General features: G+C 37.5%; 1 protein-coding gene across 3 annotated transcripts in view; it reads right to left on the minus strand.

Moving 5' to 3' along the window:
- The window catches only part of LOC149823500 (Pseudouridine synthase family protein), a 179633-nt gene that overhangs the window by 42813 nt on the left and 110008 nt on the right, over positions 1-26812 (minus strand). The window contains exons 5-6 of one of the 3 annotated variants that reach the window (XM_090018879.1): positions 24580-24724; positions 7161-7589 (exon numbers count right to left, since the gene is read on the minus strand). In XM_090018879.1, the coding sequence (XP_089875005.1) occupies positions 7161-7589; positions 24580-24724 (574 nt within the window). The remainder of the gene's footprint in view (positions 1-7160; positions 7590-24579; positions 24725-26812) is intronic. The other 2 variants (XM_090018880.1, XM_090018881.1) reach the window with 2 other exon arrangements.

Consider the following 26812-nt stretch of genomic DNA (forward strand, 5'->3'; position numbering starts at 1 on the left):
ATTTGTGGGATATGCTGATGATTATAAAGGCTATCGATGCTATGACCCCATGACTAAGCGTATTAGGATTTCCAGGAATATTGTGTTTGACGAGAATAATCTTGAAGATGTATCATTTAATACTAGTCAAGGGATTCCCAGAGAAGAAGTTTATCATCCGTGGATGAATGCAGAATTATTTGCAGATACTTATGGTGATTGCTCACCTCAGTGTACTCAAGAAACAAACTCGGCGGACCAAAATAATGTTGACTCAGGCCAAGCATGCTTACCTCAATCTGGGGATCAAGTCGGTGGAGCTTCATACACTGAAGAAGGGGCAGACCCACAATCGCATCCTATTGAAAAATTTAAAGGGTATGTGTATGTGCGAAGAGAAAAAGGTACTCCCCCTGCTCCTCACATTGGATCAGATACTTATATGCCTGTTGGAAACCTGAGGAGTTCGAATAGAATCAGACATCCTATTGACGGATGGGTCAGCTACAATAATTTTTCTATGGATCTTCAACTTTTTCTATCTCAGGTTGATAAGCATGATGAACCTATAGGGTTTCATCATGCTGTGAAATCAAACAAATGGATTGAGGCCATGAATGAAGAAGTGGAAGCGCTTCATGAATGTCAGACATGGGAAATTGTTGCCAGACCTCCTAACAAAAATGTTGTTGATTCCAAGTGGGTTTATAAAATCAAATACAGACTCAATGGCACTATAGAACGATACAAAGCAAGACTTGTTGCAAAGGGGTTTACACAGGAATATGGTCAGGACTATGATGAGACTTTCAGTCCAGTGGTCAAAATGGGGACAATAAGAATTATATTGTCTTTAGTCGTCAAACATGGATGGACACTGAGTCAGTTAGATGTCAAAAATGCATTTCTTCATGGAGACTTGAAAGAAGAGGTTTATATGGAACAACCTCCAGGATATGCTGAGGGAGACCCGAGCACATATGTATGCAGATTAAAAAGAGCCATATATGGTTTGAAGCAGGCCTCACGCTCGTGGTTTGAGAGTTTCTCCTTAGAAATACAGAGGCATGGGTTCTGTAAATCTCTCTTAGACCACTTTTATTCATCTTCAAGGATAAAGGCATAACCACCTTGTTGTTGATATACGTTGATGATATTATAGTTACAGGGAACTCCATGAATCACATTGAAGAAATAAAAGGACTATTAAGTCAAAGGTTTAAGATGAAAGATTTGGGAGATTTGCGCTATTTCCTTGGAGTCGAGGTAGACAGGAAGGATGGTTACCTGACCTTGACACAACATAAATACACGCTAGATTTATTAAAGAAATTCGGTATGCAAGACTGCAAGCCTTTGTCTACACCGAGTGTCTTACATCAAAAGCTCAGTTCACAGGATGGAGATTTGTACCCGGATCCTATAAGATATCGAAGTGTAGTTGGCATGCTTCAATATCTTACCTTTACTCGCCCTGACATTGTTTATTCTGTCAATCAAGTGTCGTAGTTCATGCATGAGCCACGAACAGGGCATATGGATGCAGTCAAGAGGGTATTGAGATACTTAAAAGGTACTATTGGAGATGGGTTGGTGTATCAGAAAAGTTGGAAAAAAGGAAGCATGCATGATGTCATGGTCTACAGTGATGCAGACTGGGCAGGAGATCCTGATGAAAGGAAGTCGGTTTCCGGATATTGCATCTTTCTCGGGGAGAACCTAGTATCTTGGAGCAGTAGAAAACAAAAAGCAGTGGCTAGATCAAATACTGAGGCTGAATATCGATCAATGGCTGTTGCAACTGCTGAAGTTACTTGGACGAGACATTTGTTGAATGAATTGGAAGAACAGATTTCCAAGTCTATTTTATTGTGTGACAATCAAAGTGCCATTAACATATCCTTTAATCCTATTTTCCACAGTAAGACAAAGCACATTGAGATAGATCAGCATTTCATTCGATAGAAGGTTGAAGACAAAGAGATTGAACCTCATTTCATTTCTACAGAAGACCAAGTGGCAGATTTGTTTACAAAGGGTTTGACGAAAAACAAATTTTGGTTCCTGAAGAACAAGTTGTCCATGGTTCAAGACCATGCACAACTTGAGGGAGAGTATTAAGTGTCGTATGCTGGTTTGAGAGTTTGGGCATGGATCCAGTTTGGGTCTGACCCAGACCCAAACTGAGAAATCCTATTGACGTGTTTACTGGGGCACGCATGTAATTTGTAACTTATTCAATTGTAACCTAATACCTAATGCTTAAATACATTAAGTCAGGCCACGATAATACATTAGAAAAGAATATCGTCAGCCTGTGTGCAGTAAAATCGACTCAGCGTCTATTTTCTTTCTCCCTTTTTCTTCTCACCTTTCCCTCTTTTGCAGATCAGCCCAGGAGGAAACTGAAGTTCTAACAGACCGTCCTCTTAGGAGCGGACTCAGTCAGCCATCTGGTTTAATGAAAACACCTGACATAATAAACCCCCGGATCGGTATCGGTTGTTTCTACGTTTCGCGTCTGTGCGTACCCACAAGCCAGTTAATATCAGAACTTAAAGAATATCTTTTGAAATAGTTGTAGATGATTGAGACTTGCACTGCTTCAAATGCTCTTTGCACATGTTACACTTGTTAGAATAAATTACAATTGTATTGATTGTTTTAATATAATAATTGTTTATCTCATGAATGTCCTACTTTATTTTTATTCTACTTATCTATTCGTGCACCTACTGGTTTGTTATGAAACTGACTCATTTCATGGGCAGGTGAGGAGTAAGACTTCACAGACGGCCGATGGTGTTGTGCAATATGGCTCAAGATTTATCTTCTTTCTGCTGGCAGCTTGGCTTTGAGTCTTTTTGAGTTTTTCTTTAGATTATTGAACTTTGGGAAAATGCTCATTTTGTAATAAACTGCAGATTTTTAATCTATTGCCTTATTTCCTCAATTCCTTTAAGTTGTTGTTCATGTGAATGATGATTTTTCAGCTAACGTACCTAGGATTGTTGACTTGTGCTCATTTCTAAAAATCTTCCGCTGTCGCTTTTAAAAGTGAAAACTTTAAATCTTTGAAAGGTTTTTCGATAATGTTTTCGAAATCACAAGTAGAAATTTTGGGGCGTTACACAAGGTATGTTGATATTGTGTTTTTTATATTTTAAATTATGATTTTTGAACATTTTAATTTTTTAATGTATTCATTATAGGAAATGAAGGAAGGAGCAGAAGACATGGTAGTGGAGGACAAGACACACGTGATGATGCAGAAAGTTCGCGATCTATTGCTGACTTGAAGGGGAAGAGAAAGATGATAGATTAATGAACTCTTGAATTATTAATTATTTTTTTGGTGATGTAGTTGGAGTAATCCAACTTAAAAACTTTTATGTTACTTTTTTGTCATGGTCTTATAATATTTTGTTGGTTTGATATGTACTTTTATTTTGAATCTTTCATGATGAAGTGAAGTAGTGGATTATGTTAATTTTAATTTTAGAGTTTAGAACTTTGTAGCTTATAATGTACAGTTTCAAAATTTATAGATTAAAAATTTAACCATATCTCTATGTAATCTTTGAGTTTATTGATTTCTCATTTTCTATGTTGCAGAGATGACAAGATTTACAACAATCACAACATCAAATAACAAGTCATTTGATTCTTTCGTTGAAAAAAATACACTTTTTGATCAAATTTAATTATTTTCTTAATGCATTATTTAGTGCTTGCATGCATTTGTTAAATGGTTGCAACAAGAATGCGAATTATGATCTTCTCTTGACGTATGATTTTTTAAATGCTTGACAGTTGCAATATGATGCATTTGTTAGATAATTACAACTTATATTATTTATTGTCTTAGATACATGTTTTATTTTGTTAATGATGATATAAATCTTATTTTTTGATAAAATAAAAATATATAATATTATAATTATATTTTCGCTTCCCTTTCGATTCTTATTCGCTTCCCTTTCGCTTCTCACTCGAATCCTATGACGCTTTCTTCTTCGCTTCCTAGGTCGCTTCCGAGACGCTTCCTAGGTTGCTTCCGAGACGCTTCTTCGGTCGCTTCCGAGAAGCTTCCTGATTTGCTCCTAAGTCGTCCCGCGCTTCCCGCTTCCTAAAATTTTAGAAGTGCCTCGCTTCCCACTTCCGCTTCCCGTATCGCTTCCCGCTCCCGCTTCCTCGACTGGCAACTCTGGTCCAACCGACTGAACCTGTCAACCAACCCAACTATATACATATTCTGCAGGAACAAAACTGGAAAAATCTTAGGCATAAGCAATATTTCCATCTATTTCACATGAATGGAATTAGTATTATGGACAGCACCAACCATGACAAATATGGTTAGCTTAATGCACATATATCAACACGCATTCAAGTTGTTTCTCTCACGATTTCAGTGTCAGTACAGCCCACGCACACACAGTTTTATAACAGGAATATTATCTTTTGTTCAGCACTGAAGCACCCCATAGAAGTGGGTACCTAAAACATATTTTCCCAGTCAAAAAAATTCAGTTGGGCACCAATCATATTTCCCTTTTTTTTTCTTTTGAAAAGAACATGCCCAGCCCAGCCGATAGGGTCGGCTGGGTCCAAAAGCATTTACACAGGCCTAGTTTGGGCCTGTGTATTGCTGTCAGGAAAGAAGAACAAACAGCAGTGATGGAATACTAAGAAAAAAAAACTGTTTACTCATCATCATACACCCATTCTTTTTTCTTTCTTTTTTTTGAATCAAACGAGTCACAGGCCAGCACCCAGCCGACTGAGTCGGCTAGGCCTGCTATGGCCCGGCCCAAAAAAGCACAGCACTCAGCCGACTGGCTCGGCTGGGCCTGTCGCCTCCTACCAGCGTACTGGTGGTCAGCAACATGAAGCAGCAAAATTTTTTTTTTTTAAAAGAAAGGGGAAAGTAAACGGAAAACAAACAGTCGAGCCATGGAGAGCGACTCGTGGTTCGCCCTCCATGTCTCTTAGGGCACACAACCAATATAGGGTTTTTATTTTCCATGGGTTCTCATCTCCAAACCCTACACGGAATCGAACCGATATTCGATCCCTCATCTAGACTCAAGATGAGCACCATACCTCTTTCGATTTTTTTTCGACAATCGGAGGCTGCAGTCGCGAGAGCAAGGTCGACTGAGGTCAAATCTCTCCGTTGTCGAGCTCGAGTCAAGGGAGAAACAGCGAGAAGGAGGTGGAAAAAGGGGGCTTCACTTGTCGAGAGTGGAGCAAATGCCCAGGTGGGAGGTCGTTGGCGACGATGGCTCTGGATCGACCGGCGGCGTCGGCTGCTGCAAAGCAGGGAACGCATGAAAGAGGGAGAAAAAGAGGGTCGAGTGAAGAGGGCAAGACCCTCTCCACTCCCCTTTTATCGCACTGAACCCCCCTCCCCTCTTTTCGAGAAACGCGGGGTCGGTTACACCTTCTGTAACCGCCCCCCCTCCTCCCCTTCGATATTTACAAGAATCGTGCCTAGGGCACGATTCTTGTTTCTACCGGGTTACGGATCTGGGTAGTCCGGGTCCGGGTTTTAAAACCCTACCGAGTTACGGATTTGGGTCGAGTCCGACCCGGGTGCGAGTGTTTTTAAAGGAATTTTTTTTTCTTAAAAACACGGGTTTTACACTAGCGCACCCTTTCTTTCCTTGGGATCTCGCAGCCAACCATGGCCAACTGATCAGCAATGACCTTTATCTAGAGCCTTGCTTAAAACTCTGGAACTTCTGCTTTAAATGTATAATCCTGGATTATGATATGTGAGAAACAATTTAAACTAGCTTGGGCCACAATTGCATAGTCGTAGCATCATCAGGAATGCCTATGAGCAGCTCCTAAAACAGAGTAGAAGTGATGTAGGCAACAAGTGCTTGATCTCTCTTTATCCAGAAAACAAATTCTAGATTTCTCATAAGAGTAGTGGATGTGACCCCTTTCTCATCTATCTCTTGCTTCTGGATATACTCTGAAGGAGGAACAATGGACCCATCAAGAAGTCTCAAAAGATCTTGAATCCTAATAAAAAGAGTTATTTTCCTCTTCCAAATAAGAAAATTATAATGATTAAGCTTTTCATAAACCAGTTGGGGCAGGAAAGTAGAGGACAAAGAAGGTTGGGAGTTTGAATACATTATGTGATATAGCAGGAAAGACAAGAATGAAGCAAACAAGAAAACTGAAAGCACGTCACAACAACCCAATGCAAGGAGCCTTGGGAGCTCCCATAGAGTCGTTGGGAGCTCCGGCTATATTAGAGGACAAAGAAGGTTGGGAGTTTAAATCCATTATGTGATATAGCAGGAAAGACAAGAATGAAGCCAACAAGAAAACTGAAAGCACATCACAACAACCCAATGCAAGGAGCCTTGGGAGCTCCCATAGAGTTGTTAGGAGCTACCAATGGCTATATTTATAGCCGTTGGGAGCTATCCCAACGACTCTATGGTAGTTTACCATAGATCCCCTCTATATACTAATAATTACAATTATAAAAAACAAAAATTAATCTAACTAAACTGTCCCTATTGGACAGACCTAGTTAAAAGAGATGAAATGACCATGTTGGGCATTACTTATTACAACAGAATATATATATATATATATATATATATATATATTCATTATATTAAGAATATATATATACATACTTTAACAGTGCCTGGACGTTATGAGCCACTAAAGCTCATTATTACTATCTGAGGTAAATTCTATTAGCCACTAGAAAGCAAGTGAAACCATGCAACCTTAGTTTGGATGATTATTTTGATACTTCAAGGATATGCAATATGACACTGCTTCTGTCCCATTAAAACTGAAATTTTTGTCTCTGAACGAATAATATATCACTATTTGAATTCAAATTACCTGCAATGATAGATTAGATGGTAATGTGTTACAATACGGTATTTGTTGAAATCAAATATTATGTTATTTTGCCTTTAACATAAAGATCTGAATTTATATTTCAAAATACATTTGTGACAGTTAATGTACGGTTCAATCATTGACATATGAAACAGTGTCTACTGACTAGGCCAGATGATGCATGACACAGGTAATCACAGCAATTAGGTAAATATGAAGAACATTCAACTAGGATAATGAATCCAGAATGCAGAACTCAATGCTACATAAACAACAGAGAGATGAAGCAAACTTACTTGATGCAACATAAAAGACACACCACAGATAGAGATCTCAACATATTGAAAACCACAGAAAGATTCAAGCTTTCCACAAGTGCAAGAGATAATTCTTCTGAAGTGTGAAGCACTGAGTCTGTCCATTTGATCAGGCTCATTCAGCCATCTTGCATGAATTGCCACAGGTAAATCTAAATCATTCACCATATTCTCAGATAGGGAATGTTCAGGTATATCTTCATCTGAATCATTAACAAGCAAAAGATCCTGCCTTTTTTCAAAGGCATCTTTAGCCTCGTTGACTGCACAGTCACCCTGCCCATTGTTTATCTCAATACCAGGGGATGCACCATCTGATATTCTTGTTCTGAAGGCGGCATGTTTCAGGCCATGTGAACTTTTTCTGTATTTTGATCGAATAGTATAATTATGAAAAGGATGTGATCCCTGAAAGGATGAATGCCAATAGCGATAATGGTCTAAGCACAAAAAGTTACACATTAATTATCTTACACAATCAGGCACTAGGATAATTCGCTATAGCAAATAAAGTTACAAAGTAAGAAACTAGTTGCCTTACAAATGCAATTTACGTTCAGGATCTCAGAAGAGCAGAAAAATTGATATTAGCACATATGCAAGAAAATGGACTTCTTATCTTAGCACATCAGGCAATTAAACACCTTTTCACTATATGACAAGGAAATCCTGAAACATGACAAATGTGGCCACTAATGAAGTAACTAGTTCCTCCTCTCAAAATTTTCAGGATTGAACTTTTGAATAACTCATCTATCACTAGGAGCCATTCTGTCAAGAACTCAGACTAGTCACGCAAGGCTCGTAGTCTCTAGCTGGCAGGTCAAACCATCACTGAGTACCTGGACATGTAAAACAGATTTTGAAAATGGGTAAGAATCAAAGTCCTTTGTACGATTCCTCTAAAATTTAAACAGTAATAAAATAGCATAAACCAAATTCAATGCATAATTTCAGAGGAATATCACAATAAATTTAAACTAGTCAGAGTTGCTTTTGTATGCATGTCCTTATTAAATGCACATCAATTTAGTTTTCATTTTTCCTTAAACCCGCGGATTCTCAAAATGGTCACAAATTCTCGAAGTCCAAGTTAGGTTCTCAGTTGTAACTAACACACAATTTGTATTTTATTACTATATTTTACACTCGTTCCTCGACCGATATCAGGAATCAGCACCATTCATCGGAACATTATAAATCAACATCTAATGTTGTGACATCAGGGAAATCAGCATCCACTGACGCCACTTTCATGGTATACCAATAATAACAGTTGTGTCAACAACACTCCCAAGCAAAGTGACTGAATCTCCCTAAAACCGTGGATGGGAGGTGCACCAACATATCGGGTTCAGGGGTACAATCACATAAGAAATTTTAGTATCCTCACAGTTTTTTCAAAACTGTCATCCAAGATTCTCTTCTAGAAGAGATATCAAGAAAGAGATTAATTACATTGTTCGGTCTCTTTTACCTTTTTAAACAAATTCAGGTTCTTTACACAAGAACTGTTTTGTAAATCAACATGCAAAACCAATTTTGGGCCTTGACTCGCATAATTTAACAGTGCAATTAACTTTGGAAAACTAATAATTTCCAAAAATAAATTTTTCAATGCATAAATTAAAATCAACAACATTGACGCAACACCTGCACCTGGACCACATGGTTGTAGTGGTTCACATCTTATTACAAAAGCATCTCAAAGTGATTTATGCATCTTTTGCAAAATTTTAATGAACATGCAACACACCTTGTTTCAAAACATGTCCACAATACACATTTAATCACACATGAATGCACATAAAGCTAACTGCAACATACATTATCATGATCCATTTCATGCATAAACACCCAAACATGCACATAATAATATTTATGCAAACATCAAAATAACTTCAAATTTTTCATACGTATGATATGCTCATTTGCAACATAGTAATTGAATGCATAAACATGCACAATCAAATCCAAAACATATATATCACCTTGCAGTACACATGAATGAAGGTCTGACAACATTGTTCAGAATCAGCATCCAACACACTACCAAATCTGATCGGGATGTACAAGCACACACTTTATCAAATCTAATCAGATTGCATATAACGCACCACTCGACAATCTGATCAGACTACACATGTGCAATTAGTGTTAAATCTGATTATATTGCATGTGCACCAACAGTGCCCAAATCTGGTTAGATTGTACCCCGTACCCAACTCAACAAAAAAATATGATTTTTCAATGCATAATTCTGCTCAAAGACATGCTGTCAACAGCATGTCGTTGCTGCACTAAAGCAAGCAACATGTTAATGATGTTAAATGTGCACCACAACCAGGGTGGCAATCGGGTCGGGTTGGCGGGTCAGAATACCTCAACCCGAACACGACCCGTTTATTAAACGGGTCGGATGTGGCAAACACGAACATGACCCGTTTATTAAACAGGTAACCCGACACGACACGGTTAACCCGTTTAATAAACGGGTCGGGTGGACACCCAATTACATGACGTCGATAGAGTCTTTTGAGTTTTTTCTGGTAGCTGCCGACACAGAACCCCTTTTGTTGGAAAGGGATTTTCTGACAAGATGCTCGCGGGGCTCACTGCCTCGTCGGTGATGTCCTATGTCTCACCGAGGTTCAACATCGTGCCGATGAAGTTTGTTGTCGTTAGAGACGCAGAAGGAGCTTTTCCTCTCTTCGGTCTCAACGATGGTCGGCCATCACGCTGTCGTCGACGGAAGGCTCCAAGGACCTCTTTCGGAGGCCACCATCAAAGGGTTGTCGGATGGTCACCGGTAAACAACGTGGGTCACCAAGCATTGACCGACGTTTTCTTCCTTTGACCCCGATCATGATGCTAATGGGGGAGGGTTGCCATCGTCAGTGGCCTTTCGACTGGCTGGCGGTGCTGGTGACCTCTGGGTGCCGCTCAGGCGACGTGGGTTGGCTATTGCTCTCTTGCGGGTTGACGGGTTCGTGTAAACGGGTTGACCCGCCCGCCTAACCCGTTTATTAAACGGGTCAAATGGGTTGGCGGGTTGGCATACCCCTAACACGAACCCGACCCGTTTAATAAATGGGTTAGGTGGGTCGACCCGTTTACGACACGAACCCGTTTAAGCCCAACCCTAATCCGGCTAAGAAGCGGGTTGGCGGGTCAGGTCAGATTTTGCCACCCCTAACCACAACAAGCTATTGACAGCATGTTGTTGCTGCAAAATGTGCACAGCAACATGTTGTTGGTAGTGTGGTATTGCTGCACAAGTGTGCGGCAAGGTGCTGCCCTAACCATCACATAAAAACCCGCCTATATGCAGAATAATCCACACTTATAACAAAATAATCAGACTTGCAATCAGCCAACAAGACATATATATACATCATCCGATAACAGCCAACATAATAGCATATGCTCAATTTGATGATAGTCAACTCAACAGCATAATTTAGAGTTGATGACAGTCAACATAACGACATAAAGAAACAGATTTGATGGCAGTTTAGAACAAAAATTTAGATTTGATGATAGACAACATAACAACAAAAAAAATCAGGTTTGATGTCAGTCTATCAAATTCATATATAGCCACCCTATAGTCGTTATCAATAATAACTGCATAGTTAATCTGATAACAGCCATCAAGATTAACATATACAGTTAAATTTGATCGGCATCAAAACAGCGTGAGATTAATGCTATTCATAGTTCATAAACTAATAGCAAAATTAGGTTTAATGACAATCCACAAAATAACATGTCATCGAGTCTGAAAAACAGTTATCAAAATCACATAATAAGATTTATCAACAGTTAACCAAAATAACTTTCAGATAAATCGGCAGACAGTCCTCAGGTACAACACATTCAGCTCTGTCACGTGTTAGACTCTACAACAAACAACAACAACAACAACTACGCCTTCATCCCACAACAATTGGGGTCAGCGATATGAACCAAAAAAGAAATTCATTTTGGGTCTTCCACATGAATCCTTTTCCTCCAATCATTTCTATCCAACGCCATGTCCTCGGTGAGGTTCAAAGCATTCATATCCTTTCCTATCATCTCCATCCAAGTCTTCCTAGGCCTACCCCGACCTCTTTTAACTAATATATTTTCCCATTTCTCCAACCTTCTAACTGGAGCATCATTAGGCCTTCGCCGAATATGTCCAAACCACCGTAAACGATTCTCTCGCATCTTATTTTCAATGGGTGCAACACCTACCTTCTTACGTATCTCTTCGTTCCGAATCTTATCTTTTATTGTATTTCCACACATCCATCTAAGCATCCGCATCTCAGCTACACTCATTTTTTGAATATGATGTCTCTTGGCAGCCCAACATTCCGTACCATATAGTAAAGCGGGTCTAATAGTCGTCCTATAAAACTTTCCCTTCAACCGCAATGGCATTCTACGATCGCACAGCACTCCAGTAGCACTTTTCCATTTCATCCACCCAACCTTTATCCTATGATTTACATCTCCATCAATTTCTCCATACTTTTGAATGATGGATCCCAAATATTTGAAATAATCATTCACCGGTATATCTTGCTCACCAAGCTTCACTACACTCCCATCCCTACTTCGTTGCTTACTAAACCGACATTCCATATATTCAGTCTTACTCTTACTCAACTTAAAACCTCTAGCTTCCAATGTCTGTCTCCATAATTCTAACTTAGCAATAACCCCAGCTCTAGACTCATCAATCAAAACAATATCATCAGCAAACAACATACACCACGGTACATTTTCTTGAATTGATCTCGTAAGCTCATCCATCACTATCGCAAATAGGAAAGGGCTTAAAGCAGATCCTTGATGTAACCCAACCGTTATCGGAAAATTGGTTGTCACCCCTCCACAAGTGCGGACATTGGTTACTACTCCTTCATACATATCTTTAATTATACTAATGTACTTGAGAGAAACACCTTTCTTCATCATTGTCCACCAGAGAACGTCCCTAGGTACTCTATCGTATGCCTTCTCTAAATCAATAAAAACCATATGCAAATCTTTGTTCCTCTCTCTATATCTTTCAATAAGTTGTCTAAGAAGATGTATAGCTTCCATAGTTGATCTTCCAGGCATAAAACCAAATTGATTCTCCGATATCATGACAACCTTCCTCAACCTAGACTCAATCACCCTCTCTCAAAGTTTCATAGTATGACTCATGAGTTTTATACCACGATAGTTTGTGCAATCTTGTATATCACCCTTATTCTTATATAAAGGCACCAAAGTACTCTTCCTCCACTCATTAGGCATCTTATTTGTTCGCCAAATCAAGTTAAAAAGATTTGTCAACCATTCTAAACCTTTCTCTCCCAAGCATTTCCAAGCCTCGATAGGTATACCATCTGGGCCAACTGCCCTTCTTGATTTCATTTTCTTCAAAGCCTCTGCAATTTCTTTCTTTTGAATCTTGCGCATGAAGTCACGATTTATCTCATGAAAAGGAATGGAGAAGTCTCCAAGATCTGATCAACATAATAGCATAACACAGATTTTTAATAACAATCCATGATCAGCTTTGATAACATCATAAATCAAAGTTCTACAGCATGTCTGATCAGCCTGCACTCACAGCCAACAGTGCCGACCTGATCAGATTGCTCATGCTCTCATGCATCGGCAATCGAGTAAGATTGCACAGCCAAGCAAGGCAGCAGTCTAATCAGATTGCCCATGCAGCACATTGGCAATCTGATCAGATTTGTTGGCAGCATAAAAAAAAATATGGAAAAGGCTGGTGCAGACTTTGCAATAGCATATATGCATATGAGCAGTTCTGAACTGGATCAAAACTGATCCCCAACAATATATGTATTGTTATTTTAAAATGCACAGTAAACTTCTCTCTCCCAACTTCTCTCTCCCTTTCTCTCTCTCTCTCTCTGTTTTTCAGATCTCACGCGTGGAAGGACCTGGAGATTCAAAATCTAACACAAGTAAGAGATTAATTACACTGTTTGGTCTCTTTTACCATTTCATATTCTTTACACAAGAACCGTTTTGCAAATCATGCAAAAGAAATTTTGGCCCCTGTCCCTCACAATTTAACAGTGTAATTTAATTTTGAAAAAATCAATAATTTGCACAAAATTTTAGGGTACAAAAATACCCCTCATTACAATAATCAATATTACATAATGCCATTAATGAAGAAGTGGATGTCACGGGTCCTGGATCTTCAGATCCATGACCCGTAACCGAGAAAACACTTCTTTTCACCCTCCCTCAAGTTGTGCATGATCTTGAATCATGAACAACTTGCCTTTTAACATCCAAAATCTGTCTTTTGTCAATCCTTTTGTAAATATATCCGCCACTTGATCTGTAGTTCGAACAAATTCAGGCTCAATCTCTTTCTCTTCTACCTTTTGTCTCACAAAATGCTGGTCTATTTCAATATGTTTGGCACGACTGTGATGGATTGGATTAAAAGACATACTAATGGTGCTCTGGTTGTCACACAGAAGAAGTGATCGAGATATCGATTCTCCGACTTCTGTCAGTAGATGTCTAACCCAAGTAGCCTCAGCAGTGGCGGCTGCCATTGACCTGTATTCAGCCTCTGTACTGGATCTGGCAACAGCCTTTTGTTTCTTACTACTCCAAGAAACCAAATTCATCCCAACAAATACAGAATAGCCTGATACTGATCTGCGTTCATCTGGATCTCCCGCCCAGTCCGCGTCAGAATAAATAGTGATCTCATGTGCACTTTGCCCATTTGTCTTTCGCTTATATGTGAGACCATCCCCAACCGTTCCCTTCAGATATCGTAGTATCCGTTTAACTGCTTCCATATGCCCTTCACATGGGGCATGCATAAACTGAGAAACTTGATTCACCGAGTAGACTATATCAGGGCGAGTAAAAGTGAGGTATTGTAACATACCCACTATGCTACGGTACTGTGTGGGATTATCAAATGGATCTCCGTCTTGAGAGCTAAGCCTTTGATGAAGAACGCTAGGAGTGCTCAAGGGCTTGCAGTCTTTCATATCCGATTTATTGAGAACATCAATGATATACTTATGTTGAGTGAGTCATTTTTTCAGAGGAACTGTCGACTTCAATTCCAAGAAAGTACCGTAGTTTGCCAAGGTCCTTCATTTTGAACCTCTGATTCAAGAGATGTTTGACTTCTTCAATGTGCTCATTGGAACTGCCAGTAATGATAATATCATCCACATATATCAACAACAGAGTAATTGTGTCTTGGTTCTTAAATATAAATAAGGAGTGGTCAAGAAGAGATTTCTTAAAACCATACTTTTGTATTTCAAGAGAAAAGTTGTCAAACCAAGATCGAGATGCCTGCTTCAATCCATATATCGCCCTTTTTAGTCTGCAGACATATTTTGTAGGATTACCTTCTGCGTAACCAGTGGGTTGTTCCATGTAAACTTCTTCTCTCAAATCTCCATGAAGAAAAGCATTCTTCACATCAAGTTGGCTAATGGTCCATTGGTGTTCAATGGCTAAAGAAAGTATGACTCGGATTGTCCCCATCCTCACAACTGGACTAAAGGTTTCATCATAATCCTGTCCTTGCTCCTGTGTAAAACCTTTGGCTACAAGTCTCGCCTTGTATCGCTGTATAGTCCCATCCGGTTTATACTTTATTTTGTACACCCATTTCGAACCAACAACGTTTCTGTCAGGTGGTCTTGATACGACATCCCACGTACCACATTCATGTAGAGCTTCCATCTCCTCATTCATTGCTTCAATCCATCTTCTGGAATTTGATGCTTGAGAGAACGTTGTGTGTTCATCTTCTTTATTCAAGGCTGTTAGAAAGAGTTGAAAATCTAATGAGAAATTTTCATAACTGACCCACCTTTCAATTGGATGGCGAGAACGTGTGGATCTTCTAGTATCAACAATGTTGGATGTTGAGGATGCGTCCATGTCTGAATCAACTATGGTGGGTGACTCTCTTCCTCGTCGAGTGTAGACAAGACCTTTATACCTTCCTGGATTCAAAGTTGAGTCTGTATTTTCATGATCAATCATTCCATCAGTAGACACAAGTTTCTTATCCTTTTGAATGCAATTTGAGCAAGCATCACTAGCTCCTGAGAGAAGTTCATAATTCAACCAAGGATAATAAGCCTCAACTCTATGTTTTGATTCTGAAGAACTAGTACATCGACAATCAAAATTCAATTCATCGAAGATGACATTTCTTGATATTTTGATGCGCTTGCTCACCGGATCATAGCACCTGTACCCTTTATAGTCATCAGCATAACCCACAAACCTGCACTTTAAAGCCTTGTCCTGAAACTTATGTCTCCTTGAACTATCAACATGAACATAACATAAACATCCAAAGACATGCAAATCATAGTAGTTGGGGTGTATACCAAAAAGAGACAAGTAAGGAGACTTGTTTTCCAAAATAGTCATGGGCAATCGATTTATCACATGAACTGCAGAATGAAAAGCCTCTGTCCATAAAGTGATCGGAAGATTACTGTCATGCATCATGCTCATCGCACTCTCAACAATATGGCGATGCTTCCTTTCAGCAATCCCATTCTGCTGAGGTGTGTGTGGGCAAGACACCTTTTTTTTTCTTATCCCATTACTTTGAAGAAAGTTAGTAAAGTCAATGGAAGAGAATTCACCTCCTCCGTCACATTGGAAACTTAGGATGTTTTCAGAAAATTGGTTTTTGACAAAGGAATGGAAGTTACGGAACAACTTGAAGGTCTCAGATTTATGTTTCATGAAAAATATCCAGGAATATCGAGAATAACTGTCAACAAATAAAAGATAATATCTAGTTCCAGACATGTAAGCAACTGGAGCAGACCCCCAAACATCAGAACAGATAGTCTCAAAAGGTCTTGAAGCTCTTTTATTGATAGAATGAAATGGTAAAACATGACTCTTACATAAGAGACAACTAGAACATTTATTGTCATTGACATTTATTCCTAGACTTGACTTGGGAATAAGATTATTCGAAACAAGCTTTTCAATGAAACTACTACTGCAGTGACCTAGACGACCATGCCAAAGATTTGGCTTATTGATTTCAGAGACACTAAAAACGCAGGTAGGATTTTCAGAAGACAACGATGATTGGAGCTTCAAGTTTGGATCTGCAGAGCTAACATGTGCTGAAGGATCTTCTTGAAAAACATACATATTGCCTTGTCGTTTTCCTCTAGCGAATGTCTCCTTCGTGTAGAGATCCTTAACAAGAACAGAAGAAGGAGTAAATTCAACTGAGGCTTTGACATCATCAACAAGTTTAGAAACTGAAACAATGTTTTTCTTGATATTAGGAGAATAAAGAACATTTGAAAGATTGATGGAAGATTCGGGCAAGGGTATGATGGAGTTTCCAATATGCGAGACAGAGTGGTGTGATCCATCTCCAGTAACTATACTACTTCTACCAATGTAAGGAACAAGTTTTAGGAGCTTACCTGCATCACCAGTAACATGAGTCGCTGCGCCAGAGTCCACATACCAAGTACCTTGCTCATTCTGTTTCAGATTCAATTCTGCTAAGGCTGACAACAACAACTCTTTTACTTCTCCATTGGTCCTTGTACTGTCTGTGCCTCTTTTTGCTTCAGTTTGTGTTGATTTTCCTGTTGGCTTTGATGTGCCCCCTTTTATTACACAGAAAGCAAGTAGGGATTGGCCTCCGTCTTTGTGAGTTGGTATATGAGTTGACTGAGAAAACTGGAAGAAAGAACTGATTGACTAGGAAGTGAATTCATGTTTCACAGAATTAAGAAAGTATTCAGCACAATCTGCTTACACCTGCAGTTTGTTTGTTTTTTTTTTTTGCAGGAACTAACTCAGATCGATGCTATCAGACTGCAGAAACTAATTTAGATTGCTGATATGAAACAGAAATTGAATGTCAATCAGATTTCTGATTTGATATGAATGAAACAGAAAATGAATGTATCGGCTTGATTAAGGATACAGCTGAATCAAAATAGGACCCTGCGTGATTAGATCACGCTATTATCAACCGCGATAAACTAGGTATTTGGGTCGAAAATCTGGATTGAGTTATTCAAGGGATAGAAAGAAGGCTGTGGAGTCGAAAATCCAAATCTGGATTGAGTTACTCAGGGGATAGAAAGAAGGTTGTGGGGGAATCGAGGTTCAGCCACCACCGAGGTAAAAGAAAAATAGAAAGAGGCGAAAAGAAGACTGTGGGAAGAAGAAGTCAGATCTGAATCAGATTATCTTCAGATCTGATTGATATCAGATCTGATAGAGAAGAAAGGAATGTGGGGAGACAAAAATGGGTCGTTCGTGAACCCAAAAAAATTGAAAATAGGGAACGGAGGGATATGTTCTTGACTTAGAAGAAGAAATCGAGAAGGATAGATCTATCGGACGTACCTTTGAGATCGATTCCAGTTTCAACTGAAGCGTGGCTCTGATACCATGTTAGATTTTGAATCTCCAGGTCCTTCCACGCATGAGATCTGAAAAACAGAGAGAGAGAGAGAGAAAGGGAGAGAGAAGTTGGGAGAAACCGATACCCCTTCAGCAATAGGGTCGGCTGTTGTGTATTCCTTCATATTAACAAGTGATTACAAAATTTTAGGGTACTAAAATACCCCTCATTACAATAATCAATATTACATAATGCCATTAATGAAGAAGTGGATGTCACGGGTCCTGGATCTTCAGATCCATGACCCGTAACCGAGAAAACACTTCTTTTCAACTTGATGTCCCTTCCACAATATGAAAATCTTGGATGGTGGTCATGGAGGACCGTAAGGATATTAAAACTCCGTGTGCGATTATGCCCCCTCTAGAAGATCTATCCACCTTATCCAATAAATAAAATTTTGAAATTTAAATAATTAATATATTTTATTAATTATTAAATAATTAATTTTAAGAATATTTGATAGGGTATCTGCCCCCTCTGGAAGTCCTCTCATAGCAAAATTCCTACTCAATTTAACCTTTATATTGGTGACATTTGCATTTCAGATCTGGATCTGAATCCAAAATCCAAATCCATATCCAAAATCTATATGGATCCCAACCTGGACCAGATCCTAGTCAATATGGGTCCTGAATTGCGTCTAGATCCATATCAACTTGGATCAAATGGATCTGATCCGATCCAATCCAAAAAATGATAAAAACTAAAGCGGGTCATTTTTGAAAAATGTGATTTTCGAGCCAACCGTAACCCGATTTCAGAAAAATGAAATATCAATGTTCTCAGAATTATGACACATCTAACGGTATACTTACTTGATTTTTGCCTTCGAATTTTGCCTAAATTTTGCTCAAATTTAAAGGTTAAAAAGAAAAAGTTTTACAAATACTAATCATCTCATTTTGGTCTTGTCAGTGGGCTCTGGGCTACGCCCAGACCCAGCTGACTTCACCTATATTAGAGGATATTTTCCATTATATTTATCAACTTTATAAAACACGACCTAAATTTCAGAATTTTCAAATTTAAAAAAGCCATGGGAAAAACACATGATATTACATCAATACCCTAGCAGCGACGGTGACCACACATGTCCAGGCACAGGCGATGTAGTAGACGACATGTGTCCATCACGCCAAGGTTGCTCCGTGTAATATCGTGTGGTTTCCATGATTTATAACTTCAAAATTATGAAATTTGGGCTCAATATTTAATGAAAATGATAAAAATCGTGGGAAAATATCTTTATATATAGGTGACGTCAGTTGGGTATGGGTGTAGCCCAGAGCACGCTGACAGGACCAAAATGAGCCAATTAATGTTCGAGAAAAAAATTGTTTTTAACCTTTAAATTCAAGCAAAAATCAAGCAAAATTCAGGTTAAATTCAAGAAAAAATCAAGTATACCGTTAGATGTATCTCATAATTTTCAGAACGTTGATGACTTATTTTTCTAAAATCGGGTTACGGTTGGCCCAAAAATCATGTTATTTAAAAATGACCCGCCTCTATTTTAACCTTTTTCTGGATTGGATCCGCTCCATTTTATCCAAGTTGATATGGATCTGGACCCAGTCCAAGATCCATATTGATTAGGATCTGGTCCGGGTTGGATTTGGATATGGATTTAGATCTTGGAGCCAAATCTAGATCCGAAATCCATCCATGACAATTTTAAAACTACTTTGAATTTAAAGTTTAGAAACAACTTTAAAATAAAATAAGAATGAGGTAGAGCCCTATATGGGCTTCCAGAACTCCCTTGGAATATTTCTTGAGAATATTAATTTAAATAAAATAAAAAAGATAAGATCTAGATCAATAAGGATGGTAGAATATAATATTGTGTGTTTTTCTATAATATTAAATTCTGAAACTTCAAAAAAAATGGCTAAGTGTTGTAGAAAAATCAATAAATCCTTAATCCTAGGTGGCGTCAGTTGAGTCTGGGTTTGGCCCAAGTCTCATTGACAATACCTAAATGAGCCAATTAAGATATGGTAAAACTTTCTATTTTTAACCTTTAAAATCGAGTGAAATTTGGGTTAAATTAAGGCAAAATTCAGAGGCGAAATTGAGATAATATATCATTAGATGCGCCTCGAAATTCTAAAAACAACGATATGTTATTTTTCTAAATTCAAGCTACCATTGGCCCAAAAATCGCATTTTTTCAAAAATGGCTTGCCTCGATGTGATCGGTTCTTGATTGGATCGGATTTGATCCGATCCGTTTGACCCAAGTTAATATGGATCTGGACCCAATCCAAATCTATCCACGCGTGGTGGGACAGATCTGTGCAGATCTATCCACATGGACAATGTGACAGCTCTGTTCAGATATGTCCACATGCAAACTATGACAGATTTTTCCATATGGACAGTAGAATAGATTCAGCTATAAGCACGAAATCAGAAAATTGAATACATGTCATGACGAAAATAAATGGAAGATTTAGCATTATATATATATATATATATATATATATATATATATATATATATATATATATCGGTTGAAAAAGAAAGGGAAAATCGACTCAAATCAACGTTATGTAAATATGTATATAATCATGTATTCAAATTCAGATTGTTTCCTTCTTTTTTTCCACCAAAACATCACATAAACTTAATTTAGGCTATTTCTCCCTATTCGAATCGATAGAAGAACCTGTACCTTCGATCAGAGATGAAAAAAGATAAAAAATATACCTCGGATGATCGAAACAGAAGATCCCTCTCCTTCTTCTCCTCTTCTTCTTCTTCTTTCATTTCCTTTTACTCTTCTCTTTTCTCTCTCCCTCTCTCTCTCTCTCTCTCTCTCTCTCTCTCTAGAAAACGAAATCTAGAGAGAGGAGTGAGTTAGACCTTTTTATAATATTTTTGTTGGTCTTCTACAGAGAGGGTCACATCGCTTCTTGAGTTTCTCACCCATTTGGCTATGAGATAGAGAACTCTATCTCTAACCACCTTTTTCCTTTTCAACTACTCTTTTATCCATTTGGTATTTTATTTATTTTTACTATTTTACTTTAACCCCATCTGCTTTAAGCCCTTTCCTATTTGCTATAGTAATGGATGGGCTTACGAGATCAATTCAAGAAAATATGTCGTGGTGTATGTTGTTTGCTGATGATATTGTTTTGATTAATGAGTCTAGAGCTGAAGTTAATGCTAAGTTAGAATTATGGAGACAGACATTGGAAGCAAGAGGTTTTAAGTTGAGTAAGAGTAAGACAAAATGCATGGAATGTCAGTTTAGTAAGCAATGAAGTAGTGATGGGAGTGTAGTGAAGCTTGGTGAGCAAGAAATACAGGTGGATGATTGTTTCAAATATTTGGGATCTATCATTCAAAAGTATGAAGAAATTGATGGAGATATAAATCATAGGATAAAGGTTGGGTGGATGAAATGGAAAAATGCAATTGGAGTGTTGTGCGATCGTAGAATGCCATTGCGGTTGAAGGGAAAGTTTTATAGGACGACTATTAGGCCCGCTTTACTATATGGTACGGAATGTTGAGCTACCAAGAGACATCATATTCAAAAAATTAGTGTAGCTGAGATGCGTATGCTGAGATGGATGTGTGGAAATACGATAAAAGATAAGATTCAGAACGAGGAGATACGTAAGAAGGTAGGCGTTGCACCCATTGAAAATAAGAGAGAATCGTTTACGGTGGTTTGGACATATTTGGCGAAGGCCTAATGATGCTCCAGTTAGAAGGATGGAGAAATGGGAAAATATATTAGTTAAAAGTGGTCGGGGTAGGCCTAGGAAGACATGGATGGAGGTGATAGGAAATGATATGAATGCTTTGAACCTCACCGAGGACATGGCATTGGATAGAAATGATTGGAGGAGAAGGATTCATGTGGAAGACTCAGAATGATTTTCTTTTTTGGTTCATATCGCCGACCCCAATTGTTTTGGGATGAAGGCGTAGTAGTTGTTGTTGTTGTACTTTAACCCCATTTGGGCTCTTCTAAAATCCCTATATATTAGGTAGCTGCCATATCCAAAAGAAATTTCGAAATTAATTAATTTTTAATACTTAATTATTATTTATTAAATAATAAATTCTCATAAAGTACCCTTTGGGAGTCTTTTTAACTTGCAAATTCACTCAATTAAACCTTTATATTGAATTTAAAACTTTAAATTCATTGGACTTAGATTTTAGATCTAGATCTAAATCCAAGATCCAAATCCATATGAATCTCTAACTGAACCATATCTTAATTAATATGGGTCTTGGATTGGGTCCAGATCCATATTAACTTGAACCAAACGAATCCGATCTGATCCAATCCAAAACCGGTCACATCGAGGCAGGTCATTTTTGAAAAAATGTGATTTTTGGGACAACCATAGTGCAACAACAACTACTACGCCTTCATCCCAAAACAATTGGGGTCAGCGATATGAACCAAAAAAGAAAATCATTCTGGGTCTTCCACATGAATCCTTCTCCTCCAAACATTTCTATCCAATGCCATGTCATCGGTGAGGCTCAAAGCATTCATATCCTTTCCTATCATCTCCATCCAAGTCTTCTTAAGCCTACCCCGACCTCTTTTAACTAATATATTTTCCCATTTCTCCATCCTTCTAACTGGAGCATCATTAGGCCTTCGCCGAATATGTCCAAACCACCGTAACCGATTCTCTCTCATCTTATTTTCAATGGGTGCAACGCCTACCTTCTTACGTATCTCCTCGTTCCGAATCTTATCTTTTATTGTATTTCCACACATCCATCTAAGCATACGCATCTCAGCTACACTCATTTTTTGAATATGATGTCTCTTGGCAGCCCAACATTCCGTACCATATAGCAAAGCGGGCCTAATAGTCGTCCTATAAAACTTTCCCTTCAACCGCAATGGCATTCTACGATCGCACAACACTCCAGTTGCTCTTTTCCATTTCATCCACCCAACCTTTATCCTATGAATTACATCTCCATCAATTTCTCCATACTTTTGAATGATAGATCCCAAATATTTGAAACAATCATCCACCGGTATTTCTTGCTCACCAAGCTTCACTACACTCCCATCACTACTTCGTTGCTTACTAAACCGACATTCCATATATTTTGTCTTACTCTTACTCAACTTAAAACCTCTTGCTTCCAATGTTTGTCTCCATAATTCTAACTTAGCATTAACCCCAGCTCTAGACTCATCAATCAAAACAATATCATCAGCAAACAACATACACCACGGCACATTTTCTTGAATTGATCTTGTAAGCCCATCCATCACTATAGCAAATAGGAAAGGGCTTAAAGCAGATCCTTGATATAACCCAACCGTTATAAGAAAATTGGTTGTTACCCCTCCACAAGTGCGGACATTGGTTACTACTCCTTCATACATATCTTTAATTATACTAATGTACTTGAGAGAAACACCTTTCTTCATTATTGTCCACCAGAGAATGTCCCTAGGTACTCTATCGTATGCCTTCTCCAAATCAATAAAAACCATATGCAAATCTTTGCTCCTCTCTCTATATCTCTCAATAAGTTGTCTAAGAAGATGTATAGCTTCCATAGTTGATCTTCCAGGCATAAAACCAAATTGATTCTCCGATATCATGACAACCTTCCTCAACCTAGACTCAATCACCCTCTCCCAAAGTTTCAAAGTATGACTCATGAGTTTTATACCACGATAGTTTGTGCAATCTTGTATATCACCCTTATTCTTATATAGAGGCACCAAAGTACTCTTCCTCCACTCATTAGGCATCTTATTTGTCTGCCAAATCTTGTTAAAAAGATTTGTCAACCATTCTAAACCTTTCTCTCCCAAGGATTTCCAAGCCTTGATAGGTATACCATCTGGGCCAACTGCCCTTTTTTATTTCATTTTCTTCAAAGCCTCTGCAATTTCTTTCTTTTGAATCTTGCGCATGAAGTCACGATTCATCTCATGAAAAAGAATGGAAAAGTCTCCAAAATCCTGAGCATGACTTTCATGGGCCAACCGTAGCGCAAATTCAGAAAAACAAAATATCAATGTTTTCAGAATTTCGAGACGTATCTAATGATATATTACTTGAATTTTGCCTCTGAATTTTGCAAAAATTTAACCCAAATTTTGCTCGATTTTAAAGGTCAAAAATAAAAAGTTTTACCAAATCTTAATTGGCTCGTTTAGGTCTTGTCAATGGGTCCTGAGTTACACCCAGATTCAGTTGACGCCACCTAAAAATCGAAGATTTTTATCGACTTTCAAAATACTTCGTCAGTTTTTCAGAAACCTTAGAATTTAAAATGATAGAAAAACACACGATATTATAAATGTTGGGTACTTTTTGCGTAGATAAAATAAAAAAGAGTGAAGAAAATGCATCAGGAAGAACTCTAATGAGAAAAAGAAGTGCACTAATGTATAACAAACCCATTATATATCAACAAGTTCTGATTAAAATTTAAAACTACAGTAATCTTAATTTTATCAAACACGAGATAAAGAGCATGGGCATTTTGTCCAAAACAATTAGCATTTTTGGAAGGAAAAGCTATGAGACTGGAACAAACTAACAACTCATGAGTTGTATATAAAGTAGTCAAAGAATATAAGCACAATATAAAAGATTAGGAAAGAACAAAAAGAAAAGAAGGCCCATCATGGCATTCAGCAAACAAATGTGAGCTTATATACAAACAGCAGATCAACTTACACTGTTTTTGGTATCGAATTTTTACCTTGAAAACTTTCAATATACATGAAAACTCCATTAAATGATTGTTTATTTCTTCAGCACTACTATGATGTATAAAAGATTAGGAAAGAACAAAAGGAAAAGAAGGCCCATCATGGCATTTAGCAAACAAATGCAAGCTTATATACAAACAGCAGATCAACTTACATTGTTTTTGGTATCAAATTTTTACCTCGAAAACTTTCAGTATACTGGAAAACTCCATTAAATGATTGCTTATTTCTTCAGTACTACTATGAGGTGTAATCCCTATTACTTCAGCAGGAAGAAGGTATGCATAATTGCGAATGACACATTCCCTTCGAGCATCAAAGCTCCTATCATGGTCCAAGAATAGAAGCAATAACAGTTCATGGGTCAGATACTCAATGGAAACGGTGTTAAAAATCAAATAAAGATTAGCAATCTCAATAGCTGTGTATTCTACTATTTTCCTCAAAGTAGCTAAAGCATGGGGCATTGCACAAGTACACTAAGCTTGGGAGGCAACATTAGTAAACAATGTTGTATATGTAAGTGAATAGTCAAAGTTAATAAGGACCAAATCTGTCCTCCTTTCAGTGCTTTATTCACTATTGTATTTATTCATGTTGTAAAGGGTACTTTAGTCAAGAAGAATGTTGTAAAGGGGAAGTTGACCCTATATGTAATGAAATAACGGAAAATGCAAAAACAATGTCACTAAAGGCTTACAAGATCACAATAACAATGTACGCAAGTCCACTATAGGACAATACAATAACCAACAAAAGCACTAAGTGTATATAAAACATTAAAGAACTAAATAGAAAACATAAAAATATTTATCTTTATTGAGCATAAATGCTTAAGAAAAGCATTGAAAAATGAAAGGGGATAAAAGCCCTTATTTATACACATACAAGAGAGAGGAAGACCTCAATAGATTTGTTGGACTGTTCCAATTGCTCTATTGACTAGTCAACTCTATGTTGACTAGTGAAAAAAGAACCTAACAACTATATTTGGTATTTGACCAAATAGTCCTTAGAAAAACAGAAAAAGATAAAAAGAAAAGAATAGCCTATTACAAGAACTGAAATGACCAAAATACCCCTAATGGGTATTTACCTATTACATCATTTATAAATAAAATATATATATATACATATATATGAATGTATATGTATATATGTACAATATGAACCAAATATATATATATATATAAGTATGAAAATACATACATATATATATATATACATGTACAACTTAACACTCCCTCTCAAACTTACGGTGTGATATACCGAAAGTTTGAAAATACAAAAATAATCAACATGAAGGATCAAAGTCTTTAAGTGTCTTCATTGGAAGTCTCCATCTTTATGTCGGATCAAAGACTTTTGCAAAGACAAGTCTCTGAATGTCTTTGTTGGTGATCATCTTCAAACGCCTTCATCAACTATCTCCATCATCATGATATAATGCATCAAATTCATTCATTTCTCAATCCATTGCATCTTTAAGAAACTGCAGAGAAAACAAAACCAAATTTTCAAAAAAAGGGTAATAATTTTTAAAAATATGAGATAATCATTAAGAAAGATAAAGAGGAGTATTCCTTAAGGATCAATTTTTATGAAATCAAACCATAAACTCAAAATCAACATATTTTTTTAAGAAGACATAAATGTTGATCGATAAGATGTGATCACTAAAGGATACATAAATCATCAAGACGAGATAAACAATTATGCATAAAAAGAGACCACACGAAGAGAATAGCTAATTAAATTATAATATCTCATATTTTTTTATGTTTTTTTTAAATAGAAAAATACAATTTTTAAAATATATATTTATATAAAATTGATAAAATTATGAGAAAATACTTATAATAGAGGTGACATCAGCTAGGTCTAGGTGTGGCCCAGAGCCCACTCACAAGACCTAATTGAGATAGTTAGAGTTTAAGAAATTTTTAGTTTTTAACCTTTAAATTCGAGCGAAATTCAGGTTAAATTCGGAAGCGAAATTCAAGTATGGATCAAAACTGATCCCCGACAGTATATATGTATTGTTCTTTGAAAATGCACAGTAAAAAAAAGCAGAATATGCTAAAATCGGCAAAACCAATATATATATATATATATAAGAAGAATATATGCAAAAATTGAGAGCATGTATTTGTAAATCCAAAAATAAATTGATGTTGAACACATGCCTAAACATGAAAATCAATGGCATGCTGACATCAAACCAAAATACACGAAATCATGAATCAAGGCATATATTTATACATGTTTTTTAATCAGATTTTCCTTTCCCATCCAAACTTACACATGAATCAAGTTTAAAACTACTTCTCCCCGTATGAATCTAGAGAGGAACCTGTACCTTAATTCAGATGCAGAGAAGATCGAAAATTTGATGGATGTTCGATGAGGAAC

This window comes from Nuphar pumila, chromosome 10, assembly GCF_984573655.1.
Source record: "Nuphar pumila chromosome 10, dmNupPumi1.hap1.1, whole genome shotgun sequence".
Lineage (NCBI taxonomy): Eukaryota > Viridiplantae > Streptophyta > Magnoliopsida > Nymphaeales > Nymphaeaceae > Nuphar > Nuphar pumila.